Source organism: Callithrix jacchus, chromosome 6 (genome assembly GCF_049354715.1).
Source record: "Callithrix jacchus isolate 240 chromosome 6, calJac240_pri, whole genome shotgun sequence".
NCBI classification, from domain to species: domain Eukaryota; kingdom Metazoa; phylum Chordata; class Mammalia; order Primates; family Cebidae; genus Callithrix; species Callithrix jacchus.
In genome coordinates, this window is record NC_133507.1 from 95,343,816 (window position 1) to 95,371,403 (window position 27,588).

General features: G+C 40.2%; 1 protein-coding gene across 11 annotated transcripts in view; it reads left to right on the forward strand.

Annotated features, from left to right (window-relative positions):
- The window catches only part of ZRANB3 (zinc finger RANBP2-type containing 3), a 309,784-nt gene that overhangs the window by 229,266 nt on the left and 52,930 nt on the right, over positions 1–27,588 (forward strand). For 8 of the 11 annotated variants that reach the window (XM_008998974.6, XM_035305048.3, XM_035305051.3 and 5 more), the window contains 4 exons: positions 7,052–7,171; positions 9,210–9,329; positions 12,276–12,455; positions 15,375–15,527. In XM_008998974.6, coding sequence (XP_008997222.4) covers positions 7,052–7,171; positions 9,210–9,329; positions 12,276–12,455; positions 15,375–15,527 — 573 coding nt within the window. The remainder of the gene's footprint in view (positions 1–7,051; positions 7,172–9,209; positions 9,330–12,275; positions 12,456–15,374; positions 15,528–27,588) is intronic. The other 3 variants (XM_078327919.1, XM_078327921.1, XM_078327923.1) reach the window with 1 other exon arrangement.

The following is a 27,588-nucleotide window of genomic DNA, read 5'->3' on the forward strand; positions in this document are numbered from 1 at the left end:
GGTTTTGGTATCAGGATGATATTGGTCTCATAAAATGATTTGGGAAGGATTCCCTCTTTTCGGATTATTTGGAATAGTTTCAGAAGGAATGGTAACAGTTCCTCTTTGTGTGTCTGGTAGATTTGGCTGTGAACCCATCAAGACCTGGGCTTTTTCTGTGTGGTAGGCTCTTAATTGCTGCCTCAACTTCACATCTTGTTATTGGTTGGTTCAGGGTTTCGAATTCTTCCTGGTTTAGCCTTGGGAGGATGCAAATGTCCAGGAATTTATTCATTTCTTCCAGGTTTACTAGTTTATGTGCATAGAGCTGTTTGTAATATTCTCTGATGATGCTTTGCATTTCTGTGGGATCCGTGGTGATTTCCCCTTTATTGTTTTTTATTGCATCTATTTGGTTATTCTCTCTTTTCTTTTTTTTTTTTTTTTTTTTTGTTGGGGGGGAGAGGAAGGCAGGAAGGGAGGGAAGAAGGACGGTAGGGAGGAAGGAAGGGATGAAGGAAGGAAGGAAGGGAGGAAGCGGGGAGGGAAGGGAAGGAAGGAAATCAAGCAATGAGAGAGACATTGCCGACCTGGATCTAGAGGTTTACGAGTTGATTTCTTTTTTTTTTGAAAGAAGGAAAGAAAAAAAATAAGTAAAGGAGAGGAAGAAAGAGGAAGAGAAAGAGGGAGAGTAAATGGAAATATTGCTTTATTTTGAAAAAAATTGGGTATTATTAATGGCCAATCAATGTTTCATTTAAACTTATGGGTAGGTGTGATGTGGTATTGACAAGAATGTATATTTTGTGTATTTGAAGTGGAGAGCTCTATAAATATTTATTAAGTTTACTTGTTCCGGATCTGAGTTCGAGTCCTTGATATCCTTATTAATTTTTTGTCTCATTGAGTCTAAGTCTCTATGTATCTGGGTGTTAGGATCGTTAGCTCTTGTTGTTGCATTGATCCTTTTACCACTGTATCTTTGTTGCTTTAAAATCTATTTTATCCGCTACGAGATTTGCAACTCCTGCTTTTTATTTATTTATTATTTATTTTTGCTCTCCATTTGGTTGGTAAATCTTTCTCCATCCCTTTGTTTTGAGTCTTTGTGTGTCCTTGCATGTGAAACAGGTCTGGATGTAACATGCCATTGGGTTTTGACTGTGTCTTTTGATTGGGGGATTTAGTCAATTTAAATTTAGGGTTACTGCCATTTGATGTTGACTGGCTGTTTTATCCATTTGTTGGTGTAAATTCTTCTTTATGTTGGTGCTCTTTACTTTTTGGTGTATTTTTAGAAAGGCTAATACTGGTTGTTTCTTTCTGTGTGTAATGCTTCTTTCAGAAGCTCTTGTACAGCAGGCCTGGTGGTAATAAAATCTCTGAGTTCTTGCTTGTTCATAAAAGATTTTATTTTTCCTTCAGTTGTGAAGCTTAGCTTGGCTGGATATGAAATTCTGGGCTGAAGGTTCTGTTCTTTGAGGATGTTGAATATTGGCCCCCACTCTCTTCTGGCTTGTAGAGTTTCTGCTGAGAGATCTGCCATAAGTCTGATAGGCTTGCCTTTGTGGGTAACCTGACCTTTCTCTCTGTCTGCCCTTAGCGTTTTCTCCTTCATTTCAACCCTGGTGAATCTGACAATTATGTGCCTTGGCATTGCTCTTCTTGCGGAGTATCGTTGTGGTTTTCTCTGTATTTCCTGGATTTGAGTGTTGGCCTGCCTTGCTAGGTTGGGGAAATTTTCCTGGATAATATCCTGAAGAGTATTTTCCAGCTTGAATTCGTTCTCTTTGTCACCTTCTGTTACAGCTATTAAACATAGGTTAGGTCTCTTCACATAGTCCCACATTTCTTGGAGACTTTGTTCAGTCCTTTTTGCGTTTTTTTCTCTAATCTTGGTTTCTTGTTTTATTTCATTGAGTTGATCTTTGACTTCTGATATTCTTTCTTCTGCTTGGTCAATTCGGCTGTTGAAACTTGTGCATGGTTCACGAAGTTCTCGTTTTGTGTTTTACAGCTCCATCAATTCATTCATATTCCTCTTTACGTTATCCATTCTTGTTATCATTTTCTTGAATCTTATTTCAAATCTTTTTTCAAGGTTCTTATTTTCTTTGCATTGATTTAGAACATGTTCTTTTAGCTCACAGAAGTTTCTCATTATCCACCTTCTGAAGTCTAATTTCGTCATTTCATCATAGTCATTCTTTGTCCAGCTTTGTTCTCTTGCTGGTGAGGAGTTTTGGTCCTTTGTAGGAGGCGAGGTGTTCTTGTTTCTGGTGTTTTCCTCCTTTTTGCGCTGGTTTCTTCCCATCTTTGTGGATTTATTTACCTGTCGTCTGAGTAGTTGCTGACTTTTTGATTGGGTCTCTGAGTGGACACCCAGATTGTTGATGATGAAGTATTTCTGTTACTTGGTTTTCCTTCTACCAGTCTAGCCCCTCTGCTGTATGACTGCTGAGGTCCACTCCAGGCCCTGCTTGTCTGGGGTACACCTGTAGGAGCTGCAGAACAGTGAGGGATGCTAGCAGTTTCTTCTTCTGCTATCTTTGTCCCAGAATGATGCCAGCCAAATGTCAGTTTGATCAGTCCTTTTTTAGGTGACTCTTTTGATATACAGGGGTCAGGGAGCTGCTTGAGGAGACAGTCTGTACTTTATAGGAGCTCAAGTGTTGAGCTGTGAGCTCCGTTGTTCATTCAGGGCTGTTAGGCTGCTACACTTAAGTCTACTGCAGCAGAACTCATAAAACCCCTTTTTGTCCTCAGATGCTCTCTCTCAGGGAGTTGGGGCTTTCTTTATGAGTGTCCGTTGAACTATCCTGCCCAGCTAGGAGGCAGTCTAGTCACTATTTGCCTGCCAAGGCTCCACCCTGCTGGCGTGGGGTCCGCCCTGTTTCTGCGGGCTCTGCCCTGCAGCCGCGGTCTTTGCCCTGCTGCCACAGGCTCCACCGTGTGGCAGAGTCTTACTGTTATGGCGGGTTGCTTCGGCAATGGCAGGCTGCGTCAGCAATGGGAGTGTACCTCAGTAGGGGCGGATTGCCTCGGTAATGTTGGACGCTTCTCCCCCACTGAGCTGCACCATCCTGGGTTCAGCTATGCCCGCAGTGAAACTCTCCACCTGGAGCATTTCGAATCACCGTTTTGTTTGTCCCTGTGGGGGTGCAACCCACCGAGGCTTCTCACCTGGCTCCCTGCCTCAGAGCACCTTTTTTTTTTTTAAGTTGAACGGTTGGCTTGCTCCCAGGTGTTTCAGTCGCCAGCTGTTAGGGCACCGGGATCTGTGTGATTTCCCCTGCAGTGACCGACTGCGCTGGCTCAAACGCCTCTTCCCAGGAATCTCCTGGTCTGGCTCACTGTCCAAGTCCCATTTAATCAGATGGATATGCTAATCTGCCCTCCCAAATCTCAGATTGCCGGTTTAACAGGGCACCCGGACCAGTGTGTTTTGTGCGGAGTGTTGTGGAGTGCCGCTGCGCTGCGGCGCCAGCCCAAGCGGCCGCACCAGCCAAAACAGTTGCGCTGGAATCCCGTGTCTTTCCTACACCTGGGAATTTCCCCCTTCTGTGGGCAACAAAGATTTGTCTGGAAATGAGGCTTTGACTCACCCTCTGCGCGTTCACTGAGAGCTGCGATCCTCCATTGTTCTTTCCATGCCATCTTGAATCCCCCTCCTGCCTTTTTTTTTTTCTTTCAGGGCTGCCCTGCCCAGCAAGGAGGCAGCCTAGTTACTGTCTGCCTGCAGAGGCTTTGCTGAGTTGCTGTGGGCTCTGCCCTGCTCTCAGCTCTGCCCTGCTGCCATGTGAGCTTCCCTGCAGTTCTGTTTATATGGGTGTGGTTAGAACAGCCTCAGCAATGGTGGCCTGCCTCTGTAATTGCGGACTCTCTCTGTTATGGCGGGCTGCCTCGGCAATGGCAGACTACCTCCATAGGGGTGCAGTGCCTCGGTAATGGTGGACACCCATCTTCTACTGAGCTGCACAGTCCTGGGTTCAGGTGTGCTTGCTGTGAAACTCTCAACCTCGAAGGTTTCCAACAGCTGTTTTTTTGCTTGTTTGTTTTTGTGGGGGTGGGACCTGCAAAGCCTGTTCACCTGGCTCCCTTCCACAGAGCCTTTTTTTTTTTTAAGTTGAACAGTTGACTCTCTTCCAGGTGTTCCAGTTGCCTGCTGAAAGGGCACTGGGATCTGTGTGATTTCTCATGTGGCGACCCACTGCACCAGCTAAAACAATGGTGCTGCCCGGGGAATCTCCTAGCCTGGCTCCCTGTTTCAGACCCATTCAATCAGATGAATGGGCGAATCTGCCTTCCTGGAGCTTCAATTGCCAGCTTACAAGGGCAACCAGACCAGTGTATTTTGTACAGAGAGCCGCTGTGTCTGGGCGCCAGCAAAACAGCCACGCCAGCCGAAACAGCCGCGCTGGCCAAAGCAGCCCTGCTGGTGACCCGTGGGGCTCCTCCACCTGGGAATCTCCTGGTCTGTCTGGAAACGCGGCGTCCACTCACCCTCTGCACTTTCACTGGGAGCTGCAATCCTGAGTTGCTCCTAAAGGGCAATCTTGGATCAGTCTACTGGTTTGCTCACTTTTCGAACGTCCTCACTCATCTGGTTTCCTAGACAGCAGCGCACAGGGATGATCTCTCTATATGTATATATATATTTTATAGCATACTGATCTTATTTTACAAATGCAATCTCTTCCAATTTTCTTAGCTCTTTATATTTGATCTGTTCATACATGTGGCTTTCTACAAATGTCTGTTGACCTTTAGTTGGTTGCGTATATTTACAAGAAAGACACTAAATACTGACTGGAAGCTTTGTGGATGTCCACGATTTATAGACTATGGCCTTCAATAAATGGTGATCTGAATGGGATGTCTCCTGGGAAACCCCTGTTAGCCATATCTTCAGTTTTTTCTCTTGACTGGTCAGATTCCTTAAAAGGAACTTATATGATTCTGCTCTCTTGCCTGAATGACATAAGCTTGTTTTTCTGTTTTGGGCAGTATGGGGTAAAAAGGCTGAGAGAGAGGGGAAGATCTCAACATTTATTTTGTAACTTTCATGTAATCCCCATGAGTTTTACAGGATATACCTATCATCAATATAGGATTCCTCCATTTAAATACCCTCTATTTTATCCTATCCAGAGAATAAGTCTGAAGTTTTACTTTTTAAAAAATTTTATTTATTTTTTTTATTGAGACGGAGTTTCGCTCTTGTTACCCAGGTTGGAGTGCAATGGCGCAATCTCGGCTCACCGCAACTTCCGTCTCCTGGGTTCAGGCAATTCTCCTGCCTCAGCTTCCTGAGTAGCTGGGCTTACAGGCGTGCACCACCACGCCCAGCTAATTTTTTGTATTTTTAGTAGAGACAGGGTTACACCATGTTGACCAGGATGGTCTCGATCTGTTGACCTCGTGATCCACCTGCCTTGGCCTCCCAAAGTGCTGGGATTACAGGCTTGAGCCACCACACCTGGCCAATTTTATTTTATTTTTGACAGAGTCTCGCTCTGTCACCCACGCTGGAGTGCAGTGCCACTGCAACCTCCACCTCTCAGGTTCAAGTGGTTCTCCTGCCTCAGACTCCCAAGTACCTGGGACAAGAGGTGCGTGCCACCATGCCTGGCTAATTTTTTATATTTTTAGCAGAGACGGAGTTTCACTGAGGTAACCAGGATGGTCTTGATCTCCTGACCCCATGATCCGCCTGCCTCATCGGCCTCCCATAGTGCTGGGATTACAGGCATGAGCCGCTGTACCTGGCCAAGTCTATAATTTTCTACCAGAATGGTTATGGTAGTCACCTATTGTTGGAATAGGTAGAGCGAAGGTAAATAGCAGTATTGCACATAATCAACTACTTAAACATTCTTTCAGCAGGCCCTCCTATTCTAGCCACACTCCTGTCCCCATTTCAGTTGTGTTATTTTCTGAGCCTTTTTAGATGACTGCAGCATAAACCAAGTACTTCTCCACTTTCCATCTCTAGTTAGGGTCTGTCATATTGGTTTATCAGTTATCAGACATTATCTACTTCTTAGCTTCCAAAGTTTTGTTGCTGTTCCAATTCTCTTTGTCCCTGTGCACTTCATTATCTTTTAAGCATAGCATTGAGAAGGAGCAGAAGCTCAATGTGGTCAGCCTTGTATATCTTTTTCCAAAGTTTCTAAATAACCAGTTTTTAAAATTAAAAGATACACATATTCATGTTTTACACTTAATTCATGCTATCCTCTTTAATTCCTGTTTAATTCTTACCAAACTGATTTTTCACTCTTACTAAGTAACTTGACCTCAAGTTACCTGTTAATCTGAACTTTCTTAGTTTTCTTCCTTCTGCCTCACAGTTGTTCTATATGTTCCCCTTTTCTCTCAGACCTCACTACTGTTGTCTTCATCCCATCACCCCAGCCTCTTCTGGAACCCTCTCCATCCCAGAGATAAGCTAAGTAACCTCATTTCCATTTCTCTTAATCTGTGTATTTATAAGTCTATTTGTAAGTCCACCTCATTTCCATTTCTCATAATCCGTATATTTGACCTGCCTATTTGTAGGTCTACCTAAGTTTCTTAAGTTAAAAAAGAAAAACAGCAACAAAAAAAACTTTCCTTAAACCTTAAGCTTCAGTCTCTGATTTCTTACTCTTTTCAGTCTTCCCTTTAAAAAAGCAGGCTCTTCGTCTGCTTCTTTTGCCTCTGTTTTCTTCTTAACTGTGTTCTATTTAGTCTTCTACATAAACTTTTTTGAAAATCACCTTCTAAATAAAACAGCCAACTCCTTCTTGGCCGTCGCCTACTTGACTACTCCTTTCCATTGAAACCCATCGTGTTGTTTTTTAATTCTTCTAGTTTTTGTCTTGTTCTCATTTAACTGCTCAGGTTTTCCCCCTTTTGTCCTTCCTGTTTCACATATTCCTTACATGTGGGCTTCTATTTCCTTATGCTAGAGAGCAGTGCAGCTAAAAGTTCATATTTACTCATTCTTAAGCCATTTTTCTTGCTTTATTAAAAGTGACATAAATTTTAAATAATAATTTTTATGACACTAATAAGGTTTAACTTTTAGGCAGGTGCTGTAAAGGATTATATTAAGATGATGCTTCAGAATGATTCGCTTAAATTTCTGGTTTTTGCTCACCATTTAAGCATGCTCCAAGCTTGCACAGAAGCAGTCATCGAAAATAAGGTATGTTGCCATTTTTTAATTAAATGCTTTTTAGAACACATATTTTTATTATACTAAACATCAGTTGTAGTCTCATAATTTAGTTTTTTTGTCTTCTTTAGTTGGTGACATATAAATTATTACACATTTTTCTTCAAAATCATATTAATATTATAAGATGATATACTATTAAATTTTTTTTTTTCTTAACTCATTTTACAGTTTTTCACTGATCAAATTATCTGGATTGATTAAAGCTACACTGCCATGACAGGCTATATTGTGAATTTCATTTTTGTTCCTGGTTATACTGTTTCAGAGTGGTGGAGCCCACAATAAACTTTTTTTATTTACCTACATGACGGTCTTTGAATGTTGGTGACATAGAGAGGAAAGAAAGAATAAATGTGGCCAATTTTAGTGTCCAACTGTAGTCATACCATTAAATTTCCAGGCAGTATATTCTGTGGAAAATTATTGCTAAAATTTAGTGTAGGTATATTTGAAACATGGTCCAAGTAATTTATCAGGTTAAGCTCCATCAAGCCATGTGGCTTACTGCATCTTCTTAAGTCTGCCTTGATTTCCAATAGTCCACCAGTGAGTGACAACGTCTTCCTTTGTTTCTCTCAAAGATAAAAACAGTATACATTGTTTAAACATTGGTTAATATGTTCATTAACATTACCAAAGAAATAATTCTAGTGTTTCCTTCCTCGGAAGATTTAGAATATAATAAAGTGCTATACATTAAAAGGTACTTTCTCACTGGTTATCATATAGTTTCTGAAAAACACCCTCTAAGAGTTAATTAAACTTAATAATATTTTTAATTGATTGGGCAAGAGATTAGCCTCATAATATTTTTCTTACTCTGATTCCATTATGCCTTGAAACTACTGGGATTGATTCCAAGTATAGCAGCCTTTTTTTCTCACGTCCATTTTACTGATATGTTTAGAATCCCATTTAGCTTTACTAAGAGTTAAAAATGTAGATATTCACGGGGTTGGAGGTCAATTTTTCCCAAATTCTCCCTACCCTGACAATGTATTTTCTTTAGAAAGACCCTCGGGATTTTATAATCTTCCTTAACGGATATTAAATGGTTCACTAGTCAGTTTATACTTGCTCTATGAGGAGAGAACGATAATACCGGACATTCTACTTAATAATTAACTTGGATATTCCCTTATAAAAGTGAATATTCATATGTTCCAATATTTAAGGCTATAGCTTCTATAAAAGTACATATATGAATAAGTTTTTTTGAAATTTAGGACTTACTATTTTTATAAGTTGAATAATGACTTCTAAAAAGAAGTCATTATTCTAACACTTAATGATAACCCCCTTTTCTCAACTCAAATCATTCTTAAAGACAACAATGTTTAGTTTAACACTTAATGTTTTTCTACTTTTTACAAATGTGTATGAGTGCTTGAGTTCCCCACCTCACTGGGTATAACCATATCACATATTTCCTTTAAGTTTAATAATGTGAAAAACCAGAATTCAAATGATAGATTAAAAGCTCCATTTTGCCAGTTAATATTTGCAGTATTTTGGAAATGTACTTACTACTCTCCATGAATCCATAATAGGTGTGCAGAATTCTTCTCCTTTTTCACATGGCTGGCTTTATTTTCACTTTAGAATTAGTGATTTTATAACTTTAGAGTTAGTCTGATCTATGGTTTATAGTTAGCATGTCAATTTACATAGAATTTTACTGAAGACAACATTAGCTTAATTCATAAAAGATTTGTGGAGCTTCTGCTATATATACAAGGCCTTGCTCTTGACATTGATGGGATAAAGATGAATTAGACGTAGACGCTACTCTCAAGTAGCTTAAAAGATTAAAAAAATCAGAAATTGTTATAAGAAGCTATTTTAAAACTTGGTTAAGATTCTTCTTGTATAACATTTACCAATGTGTCATCTTAACCAAGTTCCTTTTTTTTATGTGACCATAAAAATAAGCTGTAAAATTTATAAAATTAGATGGGCATATAGGGGCTTGTCCTAATTTTACTATTTTCCTTGTTGATGCTAGATTCGTTACATTAGGATAGATGGAAGTGTTTCATCTTCAGAAAGAATACATCTGGTTAATCAGTTTCAAAAGGATCCTGACACTCGTGTGGCTATCCTAAGCATTCAGGCTGCTGGCCAGGTAAGAAATTTCAGGTCTAAATTTGGCAATGAAATGTCATTGAAATACGAAAAAAGACCATTCACTATAACTTTGGTTTGTAAACTCGTAACTTTATATCTGGATGACTTATATAATAAACATCAATTCTTCTTCAGAGACTGCTAGAAAGTGTAACAGAAAGAGGCCCCAACGTCTTTAACACAGATCTTCCTAAATTTTCAAGGAAAGAATGTTTTTGAAAAAATATACTTTCAAAGAAGAGTAAGAAGAGTATAGTTAATTCAATCATAATATTTTTGTGACCTTTTTTCCTTCCTTTGAATTTGTATAGGCTTTTCTCATACCTGTCTTATAGCCAGCCCTTCACTTACTTGGTTGTGTTGCATTAGGATCTGTGTGGCAAGGTGGCCTGGGGGAAAAGAATGCTTCTGTCTCAGGACTTTTTATGGAATGCCCCTGTTTTGTCCCTTACGATTAAGTTTGGGGGCAAGTAAACAAAAATTCCGATTAAGACTGACTTAAATACACTAAGTTTCATTCTCTTATGTGGACTGTCCAGGCCTAGCATTGCATTTGCATGTGGGTCCTTAGGACCCATGCCCCTTCTGGCTTTCTGCTTTACCATTCCTAGCAAGTATCTCTTTTTTTCTTTTTTTTTTTTTTGTTTGAGACAGTCTTGCCCGGTCATCCAGGCTGGAGTGCAATGGCATGATCTTGGCTCACTGCAACCTCCACATCCTGGGTTCAAACAGTTCTCAGGTCTCAGCCTCCCGAATAGCTGGAATTACAGGCACCCGCCACCATTCCCAGTTAATTTTTGTATTTTTAGTAGAGACAGGGTTTCACCATGTTGGCCAGGCTGGTCTCAAACTCCTGACCTTGTGATCTGCCTGCCTCAGCTTCCTGAAGTGCTAGGATTACAGGTATGAGCCACCACACCTGGCCGAGCAAGTATCTCTTACCTAAAAGGGCTGCTAGAGCTTCATCTTATCTGCAGTCCAAGCAGCTGCCTGGAAAAAAGCACACTGCATTTCACTGTCTTGTAGTTAGTCCCACAACCACACCTAACTTCAAGGGAAGCTGGGAAGAGTAGCCTTTATTCCAGGTGGCCCTGCTAAACATTGGGTATTATGTTACAAAGGAATAAGAGAAGGGTAGATATTAGGGATAGTAATGGCAATCTGCTGCACTGTATAAGAGGGGATCCTCTGGACTGTTTTTCTGCTAACATTCTAAAATATTTTGTTGTGAATGTCTAAGCTAGGATGTTTACCATAGGGAAAAGTAATTGAGCATAGCGCTCGCTATTCGACCAAGCTGGTGCATGCTAAAGATCTGCTTTTACTCAGCTGATTGAAGTATGTAAAATTGTATAGAGACAAACTTTATGAGGATGAAGCAGTTCCACAACTCACTGAGAGTTCTAACCAAAAGGAGGGTTGTTTCAACACTTCCCGCATGTTCAGTTAAACTTCTAATAACCAGTTATATATCTGTTAGACTATTCCAGTCATAGAGAATATAATCAAAAAGAGCTTAGCATTAGAAATGAAGTACTTAGCGCCGAGGAGGTGCTAAGTAGAAGAAAGCCAGACAGGAGAGTCTAGGACCTTTTGAAATTAATAATGTATGGGGCACTTACATTTTTTTCAAGGCCATATTTCTGAAGACCCTATATAAATCAAGACTCATATACTTGAGCACTGGTATCTCCATAGGAATAAAGAAAAGTAGAAAGGTCTTTGTTCTTGGTACTCTGTATCTTACATTATAGTTTAATAGCTGCTTAGAATGGTATTGATCCTGCCAACATATTTTCCCTTTATGCTTGTATAGCCAAATGATGCTTTTTATAAAATTAAAGATATCTCTCTTTAAATACTACTTTTTATTTTTTCAGCATTACTTCTAATATTCTGTGGCATTTTCAGTCCTAAATAGCAGCACAGTTTAACATGTTTGGGTCTGGTCTGTGTTTTCATTACCTCTAACTTCTTTTTCAGACAGACTGATTTTCAGTGAATTTTTCAGCTTGAGAACTAGTGCCCCTATTTAATTAATGTTAATATGATTTTGTTATGTGATATGAAAACATTTTAAGTGAAAATAACATCAAAATGATAGCATAGCAGTCACAAAGGTCACTCACAGGAGTTTGGTGCAGGTGAACAACAAACAGCATTGATTAGATGATTCTCCAAAAAATAGATATTTCTGTTTATCACCTGTCATTTTACTGCTATATGGCAATAGCATAAGCATGGTTCACATTTCATTCAGCCTACCAACATTAAAGTCATGCATTTTTGACACATTTTTTAGTTTGAGGATATTTGCATTATTTCATATATTGATTATAAAGCAAGACTTAGTTACATTTTTTATGTCACAGTATTTGAAATTCATGAAAATGCAATTGCACTGTATATATTGAGACATAGGCAGTAAATTTCAGGTCTTCAGAATATAACATGAGAAATTTCACAGGAAGAAAATAGTATGACAAAGATGTGATTTTCTTGCTTTATAACATGACAGTATGAATTAAAGAAGATGTAAATGCTCCCTGCCTAGTTGCTATGGATACCATATGTTAGGAATTATATCCTCATTTATAAGGTATTTTATTAGATTTTCCAGTGGTAGTATGAATCTAGTTATCATCAGAATAAAGTGATTTAGTTTATATACTTCCATCAAGCTAACTTTGGACATTTTGAAATACCTTTCAAATGTGTTTTTTTGTAGTTCACCTACAAAAAAACACATTTGAAAGGTATTTAAACGTTCTTCATTTACCTTTCATCAATTAAATATTAATTTGGCCTAAAATAAACAACTAATTTGTTTTCAAGTCCTTCAGTGTTCTCCACTTAACATGTTCCAAAAGAGTTTCTTATATATGGCTGTGTGTTACATTCTCAATTTATTTGCATCTCAATTTTTTTGCTTTATTTCACTTAGGGATTAACATTTACTGCAGCAAGTCATGTTGTTTTTGCTGAGTTGTATTGGGACCCTGGACATATAAAACAAGCAGAAGACCGAGCTCACAGAATTGGCCAGTGTAGTTCTGTGAATATTCACTACCTTATTGCAAATGGAACTCTAGACACCCTTATGTGGGGAATGTTGAATCGCAAGGTAAAGCTTGAATTTAAACCAAATTAGCTGCTTACTTATGATGATCCATAGCCTATATGAGTTAAGAGGCAGAGTTTTAGTGTTTTCAGGCACAGGATACTTCCATGCATCAAGATAATAATGATAATAGAGACGAAGTTAAGAAAAGTCTTCAGTAGTAGTACTTTGCCTGCTATCCTCTGTAATAAGAAAGGCATGAATTTCCATGTATTCCTATTATCTTCCAAGCCCTTCTACTGCTTTAGAGGCTACAGCAGTGGGGTTGGCTAAGCAAGGGAATATACTATTTCAAGCCCCAAGTCCTTCGTGTAACCAAAGAATAAACCCTTTCCAGAAGAATTCTTGAGTTCTCAGATAATTTTGGATGGAAGATAGCCTGTACCCAGGCTCTAGAAAATGTAGGAATGACATTGCTTCCTCCATCCTCTCAGCTGTCTCTTCTCAGTCTTAACAATGTTATAGAAAGGACTTGACTAAGGCTTAGCTGATTTCTGGCCTGGTACGGTGGCTCACACCTATAATCCCAGCATTTTGGGAGGCCAAAGGCGGGTGGATCCCCTTGTTCAGGAGTTCGAGACCAGCCTTGCCAACATGGCAAAACCCTGTCTCTACTATTAAAATATAAAACATTAGCTGGGCATGGTGGTGGGTGCCTGTAATCCCAGCTACTTGGGAGGCGGAGGCAGGAGAATTGCTTGAACCCAGGAGGAGGAGGTTGCAGTGAGCTGAGATCATGCCATTGCACTCCAGTCTAGGTGACACAGCAAGACTTTGTCTCAAAAAAAAAAAAAGGATTAGATTATATCAGAGTTAGTTTGGGCAGCCATAACAAAGTACCATAATTGGGTGGTTTATAAACAATAGAAGTTCATTTCTCATCCTTTTGGAGGCCAAAAAATCTGAGATTAGGATGCCAGTGTGGTTGGGTTCTGGTGAGAGCCCTCTTCCCAGTTACTGACTACTGCTTTCTTATATGGAAAGAGGGCAAGAAAGCTCTCTGGGTCTCTTTTATAGGGGACTAAGGCCATTCATGAGGGCTCCACCCTCATGACCTAATCACCTCCCAGAAGCCCCACCTCTGAACACCATCAACATTGGAAGTTAGGATTTTAACATATGAATTTGGGGGGAATACAAACATTCAGCCCATAGCACTGTTTTTCAGTGCAGTGTTTTTCAAGCCCTGAATATAGATGCTCAAAATGGCCAGTCATATGCTGGTTAAGTTCCAAAGCATATAAATATTAGAATAAAAGTTTTTATGAAGAAAATGAATAGTATAACTTCTCAACTAAGACCATTTTCTCATTAGGCATGAAACCATTGACTAGGTAATGGGTTATAATTTTGGATAATTATTGCTATGGTTTGAATGTTCATTTTCTCTAAAATTTGCTTTGAAACTTAATCCCCACTGTGGCGGTATTGAGATGTGGGCCATTAAGAGGTGATTGGCCTTCTTCCCCACCTTCTTCTAAAAAAAAAGAAAAAAGAAAAAGAGGTGATTGGGTCCTGAGGGCTCTGCCTCATGAATGGATTAACCCATTCATGAATTAAGGGATGAAGAAGTTGTCATAAGAGTGCGACTGGTGGCTTTATAGGAAGAGGAAGAGAGACGTAAGCTAGCACCAAGAGACCCCTCCCCACGAGATGGCCTATGCTGTCTCAGAACTCTGCAGGTACCCACCCCCAAGAAGCCCTCACCAGATGTGGCCCCTCAACCTTAACTTCTCAGCTTCCATAACTATAAGAAATAAGTTTGTTTTCTTTATACATTACATAATTTTAGATATTCTGTTATAAGCAACAGAAAACAGACTAGGATGTCAATGAAGAGTCCGACTGTAAACATATGAAGAGATTTATTCTGAGCCATATGTGAGTGACCATGGCTGATGACACAGCCCCAGAAGATTCTGAGAACTTGTACCTTAGATGGTTGGGCTACAGCTTGGTTTTATGCAAGGTGTGGTGGAGGGAGGCATTGATTACAGATCACAGGTGGATGCAGATTTTTTCTGCTTGGCAGTTGGTTGAAAGAGTTTATCTGAAGTCTTGGAATATCTGGGTTAAGATAAGGGGTTGTGGAGACCAAAGTTCGTAAAGCTTCTAGTTAGCAGGCTTCAGACAGAATAGGTTGTAAATGTTTCTTATTAGACTTTAAAAGATGCCAGACTCCTTAGTTAATTCTCTCCTGGATCAGGATAAAGACCTGGAAAGGAAAGGGGATTCTCTACAGAATGTAAAATTTCCCCACAAGAGTCAGCTCTGCAGGGCCATTTCATAGAAAAGACATATTTTGGGGAATAAAATACTTCAGTTTGTTTTAGGGCCTGCTATCTGTCATGTTGATGTCTTACTGCTGCATGGAGGAGTCTGTTTTGTCTGTCTTAAGATCTCTGTTTTAATGTTAATGCTGGTCAGCTTTTTTGAGATGGCGTCTTGCTCTGTCACCCAGGCTGAAGTGTAGTGACAAGATCTTGGCTCACTGCAACCTCTGCCTTCTGAGTTCAAGTGACTCCTGCCTTAGCCTCCCAAGGAGCTGGGATCACAGGCGCCTGCCACCGTGCCTGGCTAATTTTTGTGTTTTTAGTAGAGATGGGATTTCACCGTGTTGGCCAGGCTGGTCTCAAACTCCTGACCTCAGGTGATCCACCTTCCTTGGCCTCTGAAAGTGCTGGGTATTACAGGTGTGAGCTCGTGGCCTGCTTTAGGTTACTTTGGATGCTCTTGGCCAAGAGGAGGGATCCATTCAGTTGGTTGGGAGGTTTATTATAATTATATTACTAAAGCCCATATGTTGGAACATAAGATTTTCTTAGTGGGTAGCTTATAATTTAAATGTAAAATTAAGTTACTTAGTGAATTTCAGCTGTGAGGCAAACTGTTGTAAAATTCATGTATTTTTTCCTCTTGTAGGCTCAAGTTACAGGGAGCACACTGAATGGTAGGAAGGAAAAAATTCAGGCTGAGGAAGATGATAAGGAAAAATGGGATTTCCTGCAGTTTGCTGAAGCTTGGACTCCAAATGACAGTTCTGAAGAGTTAAGGAAGGAAGCTTTGTTCACTCATGTAAGATTATATGCCTTACTCTTTTCTATTTTTTAAAATCTTAAAACTATAACAACTTTGTCATGTATGGTTTTAAATAGCAACTCTCAATTATTTATCGTGTTGAAAGGAGACTTTACATAAAGCTGGAAACCTCCTTAGAACCAAAAATTAACATTGTTGTCCCACAGTTTTAGTACTCACTGTTCAGCTCCTCAGATAAACAAACTGAATAGAATTCAGAATTTAGAGGAAAATACAGGAGGCTATCTTTATGATCCTAAGAATAGAGAAGGATATATTAAATGTTCCTTCAAACATGCAAATAATAAAGACAAAGATTAAGATATTTAAGTATATAGAAATCAAAGATTTTGTTATACAAAATGTCCTGTATATAAATCGCAGACTCAGTAAAGATGTTTGCATTACAGTGTCCAAAGTATATGAAGAATTTATCCAACTCAATTAGTAAAGCATAAACAAGCCAACAGAAAAACATGCAAAGAACCTGGCATGGTGGCTTATACCTGTAATCCCAGCACTTGGGAGGCTGAGGCGGGCAGATCACCTGACGTCAGGAGTTCGAGAGCAGCCTGACCAACATGATGAAACCCTATCTCTACTAAAATTACAAAAATTAGCTGAGCATGGTGGTGCACACCTGTAATCGCAGCTACTTGAGAGGCTGAGGCGTAAGAATCTCTTCAGCCACCTGAACCAGGAAGGCAGAGGTTGCAGTGAGCTGAGATGGTGTTGCTGCACTCCAGGCTGGGTGACAGAGTGAGACTGTGTCTCTGTCTCAAAAAACAAAAAAAGAAGAAAAATAGGCAAAGAATATGAGCATCAGAGGACACCTGAATAGCCAATAAACATGAAAAGAAGCACTACCTCACTAAAATAAGGCAAATTGTAAAGATAATATCCCCCTTTACTATTTATTATTAGTAGTAACTGATGTAAGGCTTTCAAAGCATGGGATCCCCGGCCCCAGCCCGTTACCGAAACTTTTCACTGAGTGATTTTAGGCATTTATTGATGATGTTTGAATGAATCACCTTTGAAATGGCTTTTCTGATTCCATCATTGCTTCTATATTTACTAGTTGACATTTTTCTATAAAGAAGAAATTTACCTCCCTGCTGTAAAAAAATAAATTGCCACTATGGGCTGGGCGTGGTGGCCCACAGCCCTGTAATTCAGAACTTTGGGAAGCTGAGGTGGGTAGATCAGTTGAGGTCAGGGGTTCAAGATCAGCCTGGCCTACATGGTGATCTCTACTAAAAAAATATATAGAAAAAAAATTAGCCAGGCATCATGGCACATGCTTGTAATCCCAGCTACTCGAGAGGCTGAGGCAAGAGAATCACTTAAAACCAAGAAGTAGAGGTTTTGGTGAGCCAAAATCACACCACTGCACTCTAGCCTAGGCAACAAAGTGACACTCCATCTCAAAAAAAAAAAATTACTGTGACCTTTGGGGTTTCAATTAATGTTATTATTCAATATGTTATAATCCTTTACTTTTTTTTTTCCTCTTCTTTTCCTTTTTTTTTTAGTAGAGATGGGGTTTCACCATGTTGGGCCAGGATGGTTTCGATCTCTTGACCTCATGATCCGCCCACCTCAGCCTCCCAAAATGCTGGGATTATAGGAGTGAGCCTCCATCCCCAGCCCTTTTTCTTCTTTTTAAGCTTAAATCTGGCTAATGAAAACTCCCTTAAACTGGCTCCTTTTTTAAAAAACGCATCCTTCTAATTCTCTGAGTGCTTCCTTGCTTTCTGGCATACACACTCTCCTCCCAGAAAGGAGAATGGGTCTGGGGAAGAATACAAATGTGATAGCAACTTCAGAGCAACTTCAGCAAAAATGTTTTATTTCTTTTTTTTTTTTTTTTTTTTGAGATGGAGTTTCGCTCTTGTTACCCAGGCTGGAGTGCAATGGCGCAATCTCGGCTCACCGCAACCTCCGCCTCCTGGGTTCAGGCAATTCTCCTGCCTCAGCCTCCCCAGTAGCTGGGATTACAGGCATGCACCACCATGCCCAGCTAATTTATTGTATTTTTAGTAGAGATGGGGTTTCACCATGTAGACCGGGTTGGTCTCGATCTCTCAACCTCGTGATCCACCCGCCTCGGCCTCCCAAAGTGCTGGGATTACAGGCTTGAGCCACCGGGTCCAGCCTAGATCAGAAGTACAATATTAATATTTGTAAATTTTGAATGGTGGGTATATAGATTTTTGTTGTGTTCACTATATAGTTTTATATGTAAAAATCTGTCAGTCTCACCTCTAACAAATGGTATTTGCAGATTATTTATAAATTTAATAACAATATATTAGAGAAACTTATAATTTATACTGTCTGCTGTTTCCTAGCATTTATTTATTTATTTTCTTTTAACAGTGCTTATTATGTTGTGGGTCTACAAAAAAGTCAATAGAAATCCTAGCTATTTAAAAATATGTAAATAAAACTATGATTTGTAGCTGTTCTTTCTCTAAACTCCTATCAAACTGTTTACAAGTTCATTTCTAAGATAGGTATTAAGAATTTGAAATAAATCTTCCTACATATATATATGTTTATTGTTTTTAAAAGTTTCTCTGAAGAAAAATATATATTTGTATACACAATATTTTAAGATCACCCATACCAGGCTGGGTGTGGTGGCTCACACCTGAATTCCCAGCACTTTGGGAGGCAGAGGTGGGTGGATCACCCCAAGGTCAGGAGCCTGAGACCAGCCTGAACAACATGAAGAAACACCATCTCTACTAAAAATACAAAATTAGCCAGGGGTGGTGGCATATGCCTGTAATCCCAGCTACCCAGGAGGCTGAGGCAGGAGAATCGCTTAACTGGGAGGTGGAGGTTGCAGTGAGCCTAGATTGTACCATTGCATTCCAGCCTGGTCAACAAGAGCAAAACTCCATCTCAAAAAAAAAAAAAAATCACCTATATCAAATTTTACTTTCTTGAGTTAGGTGTTTTTCATAAGTTAGTACTGTCTTATAGATTTTCCAATACGTGTCTTTATTTAGATGCAGTTTGATATAAATTGGAATTTTAGAATGCAGAGATTATTTGTTTGTTTTTATTAGTTTTGTTATGTTGGTATTGTTTATTTGTTTTCTGGCCAGCATGTGAAGTGTGCTTTGGTGACTTTAGGTGGGCATGCCCCCTCACTACTCTGTAACCTCCCAGCTTCATGCAGTTTAAGAAATGTTCAATTTAAAAAAAAAAAAAGAAAGAAAGAAATGTTCAATTTATTCAAAGATACCAAAGATATTTAGTCTACTGATGAACTTATTTTTCTTCTGAACATTGCCAGAATTTCAGTATTTCCAATGGGAATTTTCCTATTTGTTTGATTTCTTTTTTATCTGTTTACAAAGCCTTTTAAAGAACATTTCCAACATTTAGCATTTTTAGAAAACTTCCGACTTTCCATTAAACTTTGTCAGATTAACCAAACTTACCATTTGATATCAAAAACTTCTTTGACTCAAAAGTTTATATCAGTTCTAATTGGATGGTTTTTATTTAACAGCTTTTGGATATTTCAGTAGTATCAGCACTTTAAGTAATGTTCGTTTCTTCCCCATCCCAGTTGCCTGCTGCTGCAGCTGAAGGGAGCTAGAGCAGGGAATAGGGGCCTAATACTGTGGGAAGAACAGATTGTGTTAGTCAGCATATGACTCAGACCAGCTGGGCAGCCTTAGAGCGCAGAGTCCCAGAGGCTAAAAGAGAGGGAGACCCAAGAGTAGAGAGTGAGCCTGGAGGACAAGAAGGGATAAATTAAGGGCAGGAAGAGAGTGAGGAGGCCCCAGCACCCTGGTTCCTTAGCTCCCCATAGTCTTCTTAACCTTGGCGATCAAAATGATTTTTAGGAAACAAATGAATTTGGTGAATTTGACTAATTGGTCTTCAGTGAATCTGATTTCAGGTGAATTGACTTTTAGTATATTGGTTACTGGCAAATAAGTCACTTCGTGTATGAGCTTTGGGCAAATTTGTTTTCTGTTATTTGACCTAGAACCTAACATTACTTTGATTATGGGTCCTGGGAGCAGGGAAACTTGTGGTTAGGAAGAGAAAGAGGATAAGAATGAGAAAAAACTTTCCAAGGCCAAATGTTTATATTAGTTTTGATATTTCCTGCCTTCACATCTGGTGCTCATCACTGCTCAAAATGGCATTATCTTTTCTTTCCTTCTTCTTTTACTCAGAATTCTCTTTCTGCCACATAATTCAGCTATTGGGATAAAAAATAAATAAATAAATAGAACCAAGCGTGGTACTCTTAGCAGCAGTGAATCTGTACAGTTCTGCAGCAACTAGCTTTTTGCCTCATTAGAAGAGAGAATTCGGCCAAGGGGCACAAGGCAGGAGAGACTGAGGCAAGTTTTAAAGCAGGAGTAAAAGTTTATTAAAAATGTTTGGCCGGGCGTGGTGGCTCACGCCTGTAATCCAAGCACTTTGGAGGCCAAGGTGGGTGGATCACCTGAGGTCAGGAGTTCAAGACCAGCCTGAACAATATGGTGGAACCTCATCTCTACTAAAAATAGAAAAATTAGCTAGGTATGGTAGCATGCACCTATAATCCCAACTACTTAGGAGGCTGAGGCAGGAGAATCACTGATCCCAGGACCCAGAGGTTGCAGTGACCTGAGATTGTATCACTGCACTCCAGCCTGGGTGACAGAGTGAGATTCTGTCTCAAAAAAAAATTTTTTTAGCGCAGGATTGAAAGGAAGTAAAGTACACTTGGAAAAGGGCCAGGTGGGCGACTTGAGCCATCCAAGTGCCGTGTCCAAACCTGACTTGGGGTTTTATACATTGACATAGATTCCAGGGTGTGTTTCTTCTCCCCTTATTCTTCCCTTAGGGTGGGCTGTTGGCATGTACAGTAGTCTACCAGCACTTGGGAGGGGCACATATACAGTGTTTACTGAAGTTATGCACATGTCCCTTTGCGGCATTTTTTTCCTACCAGTCCAGTGTTCCTACTGGAAGGAAGGTAATATGTCAGTTAGACTCCACCATTTTGCCTCAATGCTCATGCTTGGGCCCACTCACCCAGCTCCTGAGATCTTATTGGGAAGCTGCAGATCACCACCGTCAGGTATTTTGTATCTATTTGGAGAATGCCTTTCCCTGGTTATGGCTGCAACCAAGTGTTATTTTAGAGAGACATGTAACAAACACCTGAGATAATCACCTGACATTCCTGGTTGTGGGGGGCCCTCTCCTGCCCCCCATGTCTGCCTAGCTACCTACTCTTAACAGTACTCCACCAATAGATACTAGTTTAAGTGTACTAGTTGTTAAAATATTGGCCAGATGCAGTGGCTCACATCTGTACATTCCAGCACTTTGGGATTTCAGTGCAGAAAGATCACTTGAGCCCAGGAGTTGAGACCAGCCTGGGCGACATAGTGAGACCTTGTCTCTGCAAAAAAATAAAAGCAAATTAGCTGAGTATGGTGGCACATGCCTGTGGTCCAAGCTACTTGGGAGACTGAAGCGGGAGGATCACATGAGCCCAGGAGATAGAGTCTGCAGTAAGCCATGATTGTGGCACTGCACTCCAGCCTAGATAACAGAGCAAGAAGAAAAAAAAAAAGTATTTTGATAATTTTCAGCAAAGCCATTCTTCAATCCCTCACCTTACCACCAGGGCTTTCTGGTCCTCCCCATGATCTTGTGGCAGTTCTCTCTGACAGTCACACAGACCGACCTGCATGACAGTTACACACACAAGCCTGCATAGCACTCCAGTTACATAGATGAATTTCCACTGCACTGCCTTAACACTGAGCAAATAGTTAAGCCTAGGGAAATTGGTGCCCAGACATCAAAGCTAAAAATGAAATATATGATCACTAGGAGTCTTCCAAAGCCTTCTCCCTAACAAGCCAAAATAATGAAGACATATTTACATTCCTAGAGTCGGACCTGTCTGGGGTCCATGAAATCTGAGATGACTCAAGGTAACAGAGGCAGCTGTTTGAATAAATTTATTAGAGAGTCTGAGGCATCTCTGGGCCGAGCTGTAAATGAGGTAAGATAGAAATAATCACTCTGGGGGCAGGGCATGGTGGCTCACACCTGTAACCCCAGCACTTTGGGAGGCTCAGACAGACAGATCACCTGAGGTCAGGAGTTGGAGATCAGCCTGGCCAACATGGTGAAACCCCATCTCTACTAAAAATACCCAAATTAGCTGGTCATAGTGACACGTATATGTAGTCCCAGTTACTCAGGAGGCTGAGGCATAATAATGGCTCAAATCCAAGAGATGGAGGTTGCAGTGAGCCAAGATTGCACCATTGCACTTCAGCCTGGGCGACAAAGCAAGATCCTGTCTCAAACAAATAATTTAAAGTTTTTAAATGAAAATAAATAATCACTCTGGAATCACAGTAGACAGGCCTTGAAAGTACTGGGGACTTCACAGCTTAATTGGACTTAGCAAGCATTTTCTTGGCCTCTAACCTTCTAGTTGAAACAAAACTAGTTGCCCGTAGACTTAGGCAAATGCTATGCTGCACATAGGCACACAACCCCACCTATATAAGCATTAAGAAAATTGTAACACTTTGAATTGGTCTGGTAGAATTATCTCCTCCGACCTTCTCCTTGTATCCAGTTAAAGCAATAAATTCTCTTCTTTCCTATTTTGTCTGCTCCTCCTTACTGGGCCACGAGAAAATGCAGCCAGACCAGCTCAGTTCCAGTAACAATCTGGTATCACTAGGACTCTGCTTCAACCCAACATTGGCTAATGCCGCTGCTATACCTTGATATATACTTGAATATGTTTTACACACACACACACACACACACACACACACACACTTGAATATATTATTCAAATATTTCAATAATACCTTGAATGAAACTAATCCACACAAATATATGAGTCACAATTCTTTACCTATGCTATATATATTTATATTTTTAAAAGAAATTACAGTGCTTATTAACCCAAATGAAACTCAAATTGAAGTCTAACTCAAGTGAAAAGAAAAAATTCCACCACCACAAGGAAAGGTACTTTTGCACAGCCCAGTTGGCTGTCCCATAAGTAAGTAGTCCTGCCTTGGAGTCCATCACTAGAGTCACTGCCTCAGATGTGGTCAGTCCAATTTCCACTGCTTCTTCCTTTCTTCTACATCTGAATGTGCCTGACTTCTAAGGACTATTTTGGTTTTGAGGTGTTTTGATTTCCCTATAGTGGCTTCCATTGAGTGATAATGTAGGTCATCTCCAGGCGGGAGAAAGGTATGCATAATATTAGTGTATATTATTTCCAAGCAATGAAAGGCTGTTTCTGAATAAAGCAAGCTGAGTGGAGTAGTCAAACAGTGAGCCTGCTTCTCTCTCCAGTTTTCATTTTGCTACCATCATCTGACAGGAATCTCTTCCTCTAGCTCGAGCTGTGGGAAATTGGGGCCCTTCCCTTAACCTCTTTAGGGCCTTTTCTTACCCTCTTTTACTCCTTTCTCCAATAACCAGCAACATTATTTATCTAGCCATTTGAGTCCCTAGATTACTAGATGACTTCTACGCCCCCTTTCATCCATTATATATAAACTATAATGTATCCTAAGAGAAACTTGGTGCATAAATGATTCATAGGTGAGCAAAAAAAAAAAAAAAAAAAAAAAAAAAAAAAAAAAAAAGGGACTCTAATTTAGTATGGGTAATGAGTACTGCTTCTGGTGACGGTATGTCTGATTTCTGCTTGGCTTCTCTTCTTTTCATCTCAATAAGCCAGAGCTGCTTCTGTTTCCTTACTTCATACAGTAGTTATATTTACATTTGAGATGGATCTCTAGGAAATTCATAAATCCAGCCAGAAGGACTACTTCCAGTCATTTCTTATACCTCTTGCATCAGCCCACAATGCAATCTCTGCTTTCCCTTGCCAGTTGTTTTGTGTGCCCTTAGTTCAATGTGTCCCAGTGTTCCTTGCCCTCATTAGCCTCTCCCTAGTTGCCTGCTTTCCTCACCCTACCTCTGTGCGAGCATCTTTGGCCTGGCTTTTCTTCATCACAGTCATCCCTAAGTTCCCTGGCCTGCTGTCCTCAAGGGCTCCTGGACCATCCTTTACCCAAAGCAAATTTACATGTCAAACACTTACATTTGCATTAAAAATATGTATAATGGTTGCTTGTCTGCTGCAAAAAAATTGTATGTAATTAGGAGAGCTTTTCAGCATTATTATGAAATTTTAAAATATGCTCTCAAGCCAGAGCTTGGTGGCTCATGCCTGTAATCCAAGCACTTTGACAGGCCCAGTTCCACTTGAGCCCAGGTGTTTTGAGACCTGCCTGGGCAACATGGCTAGATCTTGTCTCTATTTAAAAAAATAAGAAGAAAATTAGCTGGGTGTGGTGGTATATACCTGTAGTCCCAGCCACTTTCGAGGCTGAGGTGGGAGGATCGCTCGAGCCCAGGAGGATGATTGTGCCACTATACCCCAGCCTGGGCAACAGAGTGAGATTCTGTCTCAAAAACAAACAAAAACAAAACAAAGTTCTCAAAATTCAAAAACAAACACATTTTTTATTAAATGCCAACATTGTATGAAATGTTTGCTTTGCTATGGTAAAAAGTGCAAATTTAAAATATATATACAAAAAAATAACCTTTTTTGCTGAATGTTGTCTAATTGAATAAATGGTAACAGCAAAAGGAAAAGCTGACCTCAGGAGCTGTGGCATTCATGAAATCCAAATCTCTCTTATCCAAAATCTCTTCTGTCTGAATATGGTAAAGAACTGGTTTCTTGGAGCTAGCACATCTTAAAAATTTATTTAATATATATTTTAGGAATTCAAAGTGCTTTCTAACTATTATGTAATTAGTCTGCATAAAAGCCTAATAATAAGGACATGAGGGTAGCCTCATTGTTATAAATAGAGACAAACAAATGTCTGTCATAGTGTTGTAGGAAAATCTGGGTTCTTGGCCGGGCGCGGTGGCTCACGCCTATAATCCCAGCTCTTTGGGAGGCCAAGGTGGGTGGATCACAAGGTCAAGAGATCGAGACCATCCTGGTCAACAAGGTGTAACCCTGTCTCTACTAAAAATACAAAAATTAGCTGGGCATGGTGGTGCATGCCTGTAGTCCCAGCTACTCAGGAGGCTGAGGCAGGAGAATTGCTTGAACCCAGAAGGCGGAGGTTGCGGTGAGCCGAGATCGTGCCACTGCACTCCAGTCTGGGTAACAAACGTGAAACTCCGTCTCAAAAAAAAAGAAAATCTGGGTTCTTGTCACACGACCAGGATAATTTAGGCATGCAGACACATTGTAGGGTGCGAAGGACAGCGTTTATTGGGTAAAAAGAATAAAAAGGGAAACAGGGACTCTCAGCAAAGGGAGAGTCCTGCCAGCAGGCTTCCTGCTAACAGTTACCACCCAGGAACAAGAGAGGTCAGGCTCCTTCCTGCAAAGGGTGTGAACTTCCCAAGGCTCCACCCCATCCTCCCAATGCACAGGTGGATTGGAGATTCTCCAGGGAGCCCTTTTTACTTTGCTATTTCAATAGCTTACCTCACATTATGTTATTATTAGGCATTTGTCTTATTTACTTTTATGACTTTAATATACTCAATAATGACTAACATGTATTGATTCGTTATTTCTTGCAGCCACTGTGCTAAGCCCTTAACATTCAGGATCTTTAAAAAAAAAAAAACTTATTTAAATAAAGATGGGATCTCACCATGTTGTCCAGCTGGTCTCAAACTCCTAGGCCCAAGCAGTCCTCCCACCTCAGCCTCCCAAAGTGTTGGGATTACAGGTATGAGCCACCACTCCAGGCTCATGATCTTGTTTTGTAGCAGGAGCAGCCGTGGGAAATGGATCTCTCGAACACCGAATAAAGGAGGGAAGAGTTTATTTGGCCAGAAGATGAGGCAGTAATTTGTTGAAAGCCCAGCTCATTTAACAAAAGAAGGTTCTGCCTTTATATAGGCTTATACTTTAGATGTTACACATGGAAGAATCTTAGGTTTATAGCTTTAGGAATCACATATGAAAGGGTTCCGGTTTATAGTTTAGGACTCACATGGGAAAGGTCTCTGTTTCCAGTTTCAGGAATCACATATGAAAGGGTTCCGTTTTACAGTTTTAGGACTCACATGTGAAAAGGTCTCTGGTTTGATCTTGTTTTAAGTAAAAATAGTGTCTTCCAGAGAGTTTCCCCAAGATCAAGCGTGTTATTTTTAGGAAGGAGATTCAGGAGGCGCCAGCTGGCCTCCTCTCTCTTCTGTTGAGCTGCACAGTGGATGACAGAGCGGGAGGGAATCCCAGATGCCTGGGTCTCCTTCCTCAATTTAACCTTCAGAGCAAACATCATAAGGAGGATACCCCACTAATTCTGAGAAAGGTTACATAATGTGCCCAAGGTCATACAGCCAATAAGTGACACAATGGAGCAGAAAGTGCCAGGCCTTTCTGCTCCAAGGTCTGTTCTCATAACTTTGCCAAACTATACTAGATGCATTAGAGTTAGCATATCGTGGGCCTTCAATAAATGTACGTGGAATGAATACAACATGAAAAACTTCAATTTGGTTTAGTCAGTGTTTCTAGGATGTGAGCCACATACAGGATGTTCAAAGATCATTCATTATATAAACATTTATTAAGATGATATGAAATACAAGTCAAAACCACAATGAGATGCCACAACACACCCAGTAGGATGACTAAAGCAAAAAAAGACAGGTATTGGCAATGATGTAGAGAAATTAGAAGACTTTATATTGCTGGTAGGAATGTAAAATGGTACAGCCATTTTGTAAAACCATGTAGGAGTTCCTCAAAATAGAGTTACCATATGACCCAGCAATTGTACTTCCAAGGGAATCGAGAACATCTGTCCACACAAAAACTTGGATGTGGGTATTATAGCAACATGATTCATAATAGCCAAAAAAGTTAGATCATTCCAAATGTTTATGAATTGATGAATGGGTAAACAAAGTGTGGTTAATCCATATGTTCCCAGAAAGGGGTCCCGATTCAGACCTCAAGAAAGAGTTATTGAATCTCATGCAAGAAAGAATTCCGGGTGAGTCTGCAGAGTAAAGTGAAATGACATTTATTAGAGAAGTAAAGAGATTAAAGAATGGCTACTCCATAGGCAGAGCAGTGGCATGGGCTGCTTTACTGAGTATACTATGGTTATTTCTTGATTGTTGGCCAAACAAGGGGTTGGATTAGTCATGAGCTTTCCAGGAAATAGGTTGCAGGTTCCTGGAACTGAAGGTTCTTTCCCTTTTTAGACCATCCAGATGTTGCCAGGGCATTTGTAAACTGTTACAGTGCTGGTGGGAATGTCTTTTAGCATGCTAATGTATTTCATTAGTATATAATGAGCTATGAGGATGACCAAAGGTCTCTTTCATTACCATCTTGGTTTTAGTGGGTCTTGGCTACCTTCTTTATTGAATCCTGTTTTATCAGCAGGGTCTGTGGGATTTGTGTGTTGTGAAATCAGTCCTGTCAAGCTCCTATCTCATCCTGTGACTAACAATGTCTAACATTCTTGAAATGCAGTCCAGCAGGTCTCACCCTCATTCTACCCTGCCCCTATTCAAGATGGAGTTGCTCTGGCCCAAATGCCTCTGACACATACAATGGAATATGATTTGGCCTTAAAAAGGATACTTGCTGCACCATGGATGAACTCTGAAGATATGCTAAATGAAAGAAGTAGGACATAAAGGCCACTTTTTATATGGTTCTTTTTATTCAGATTAGCCAGAATAGGCAAATCCATTGAGACACAAAGTAGGCTAGTAGTTGCTGGGAGATTCAAGGAGAGGATGGACAGTGACTGCTGTCAAAAAACAAAATTTAGCCTGGACAACGTGACAAAACCCTTTCTTTACAAAAAATACAAAAATTAGGTGGGCATGGTAGTATATGCCTGTAGTCCCAGATACTCAAGAGGCTGAGATGAGAGGATCACCTGAGCCCAGGGCAGTCAAAGCTGCAGTGAACCATGATTTCTCCATTGCACTCCAGCCTGGATGTTAGAGTAAGTCCCTGTCTCAC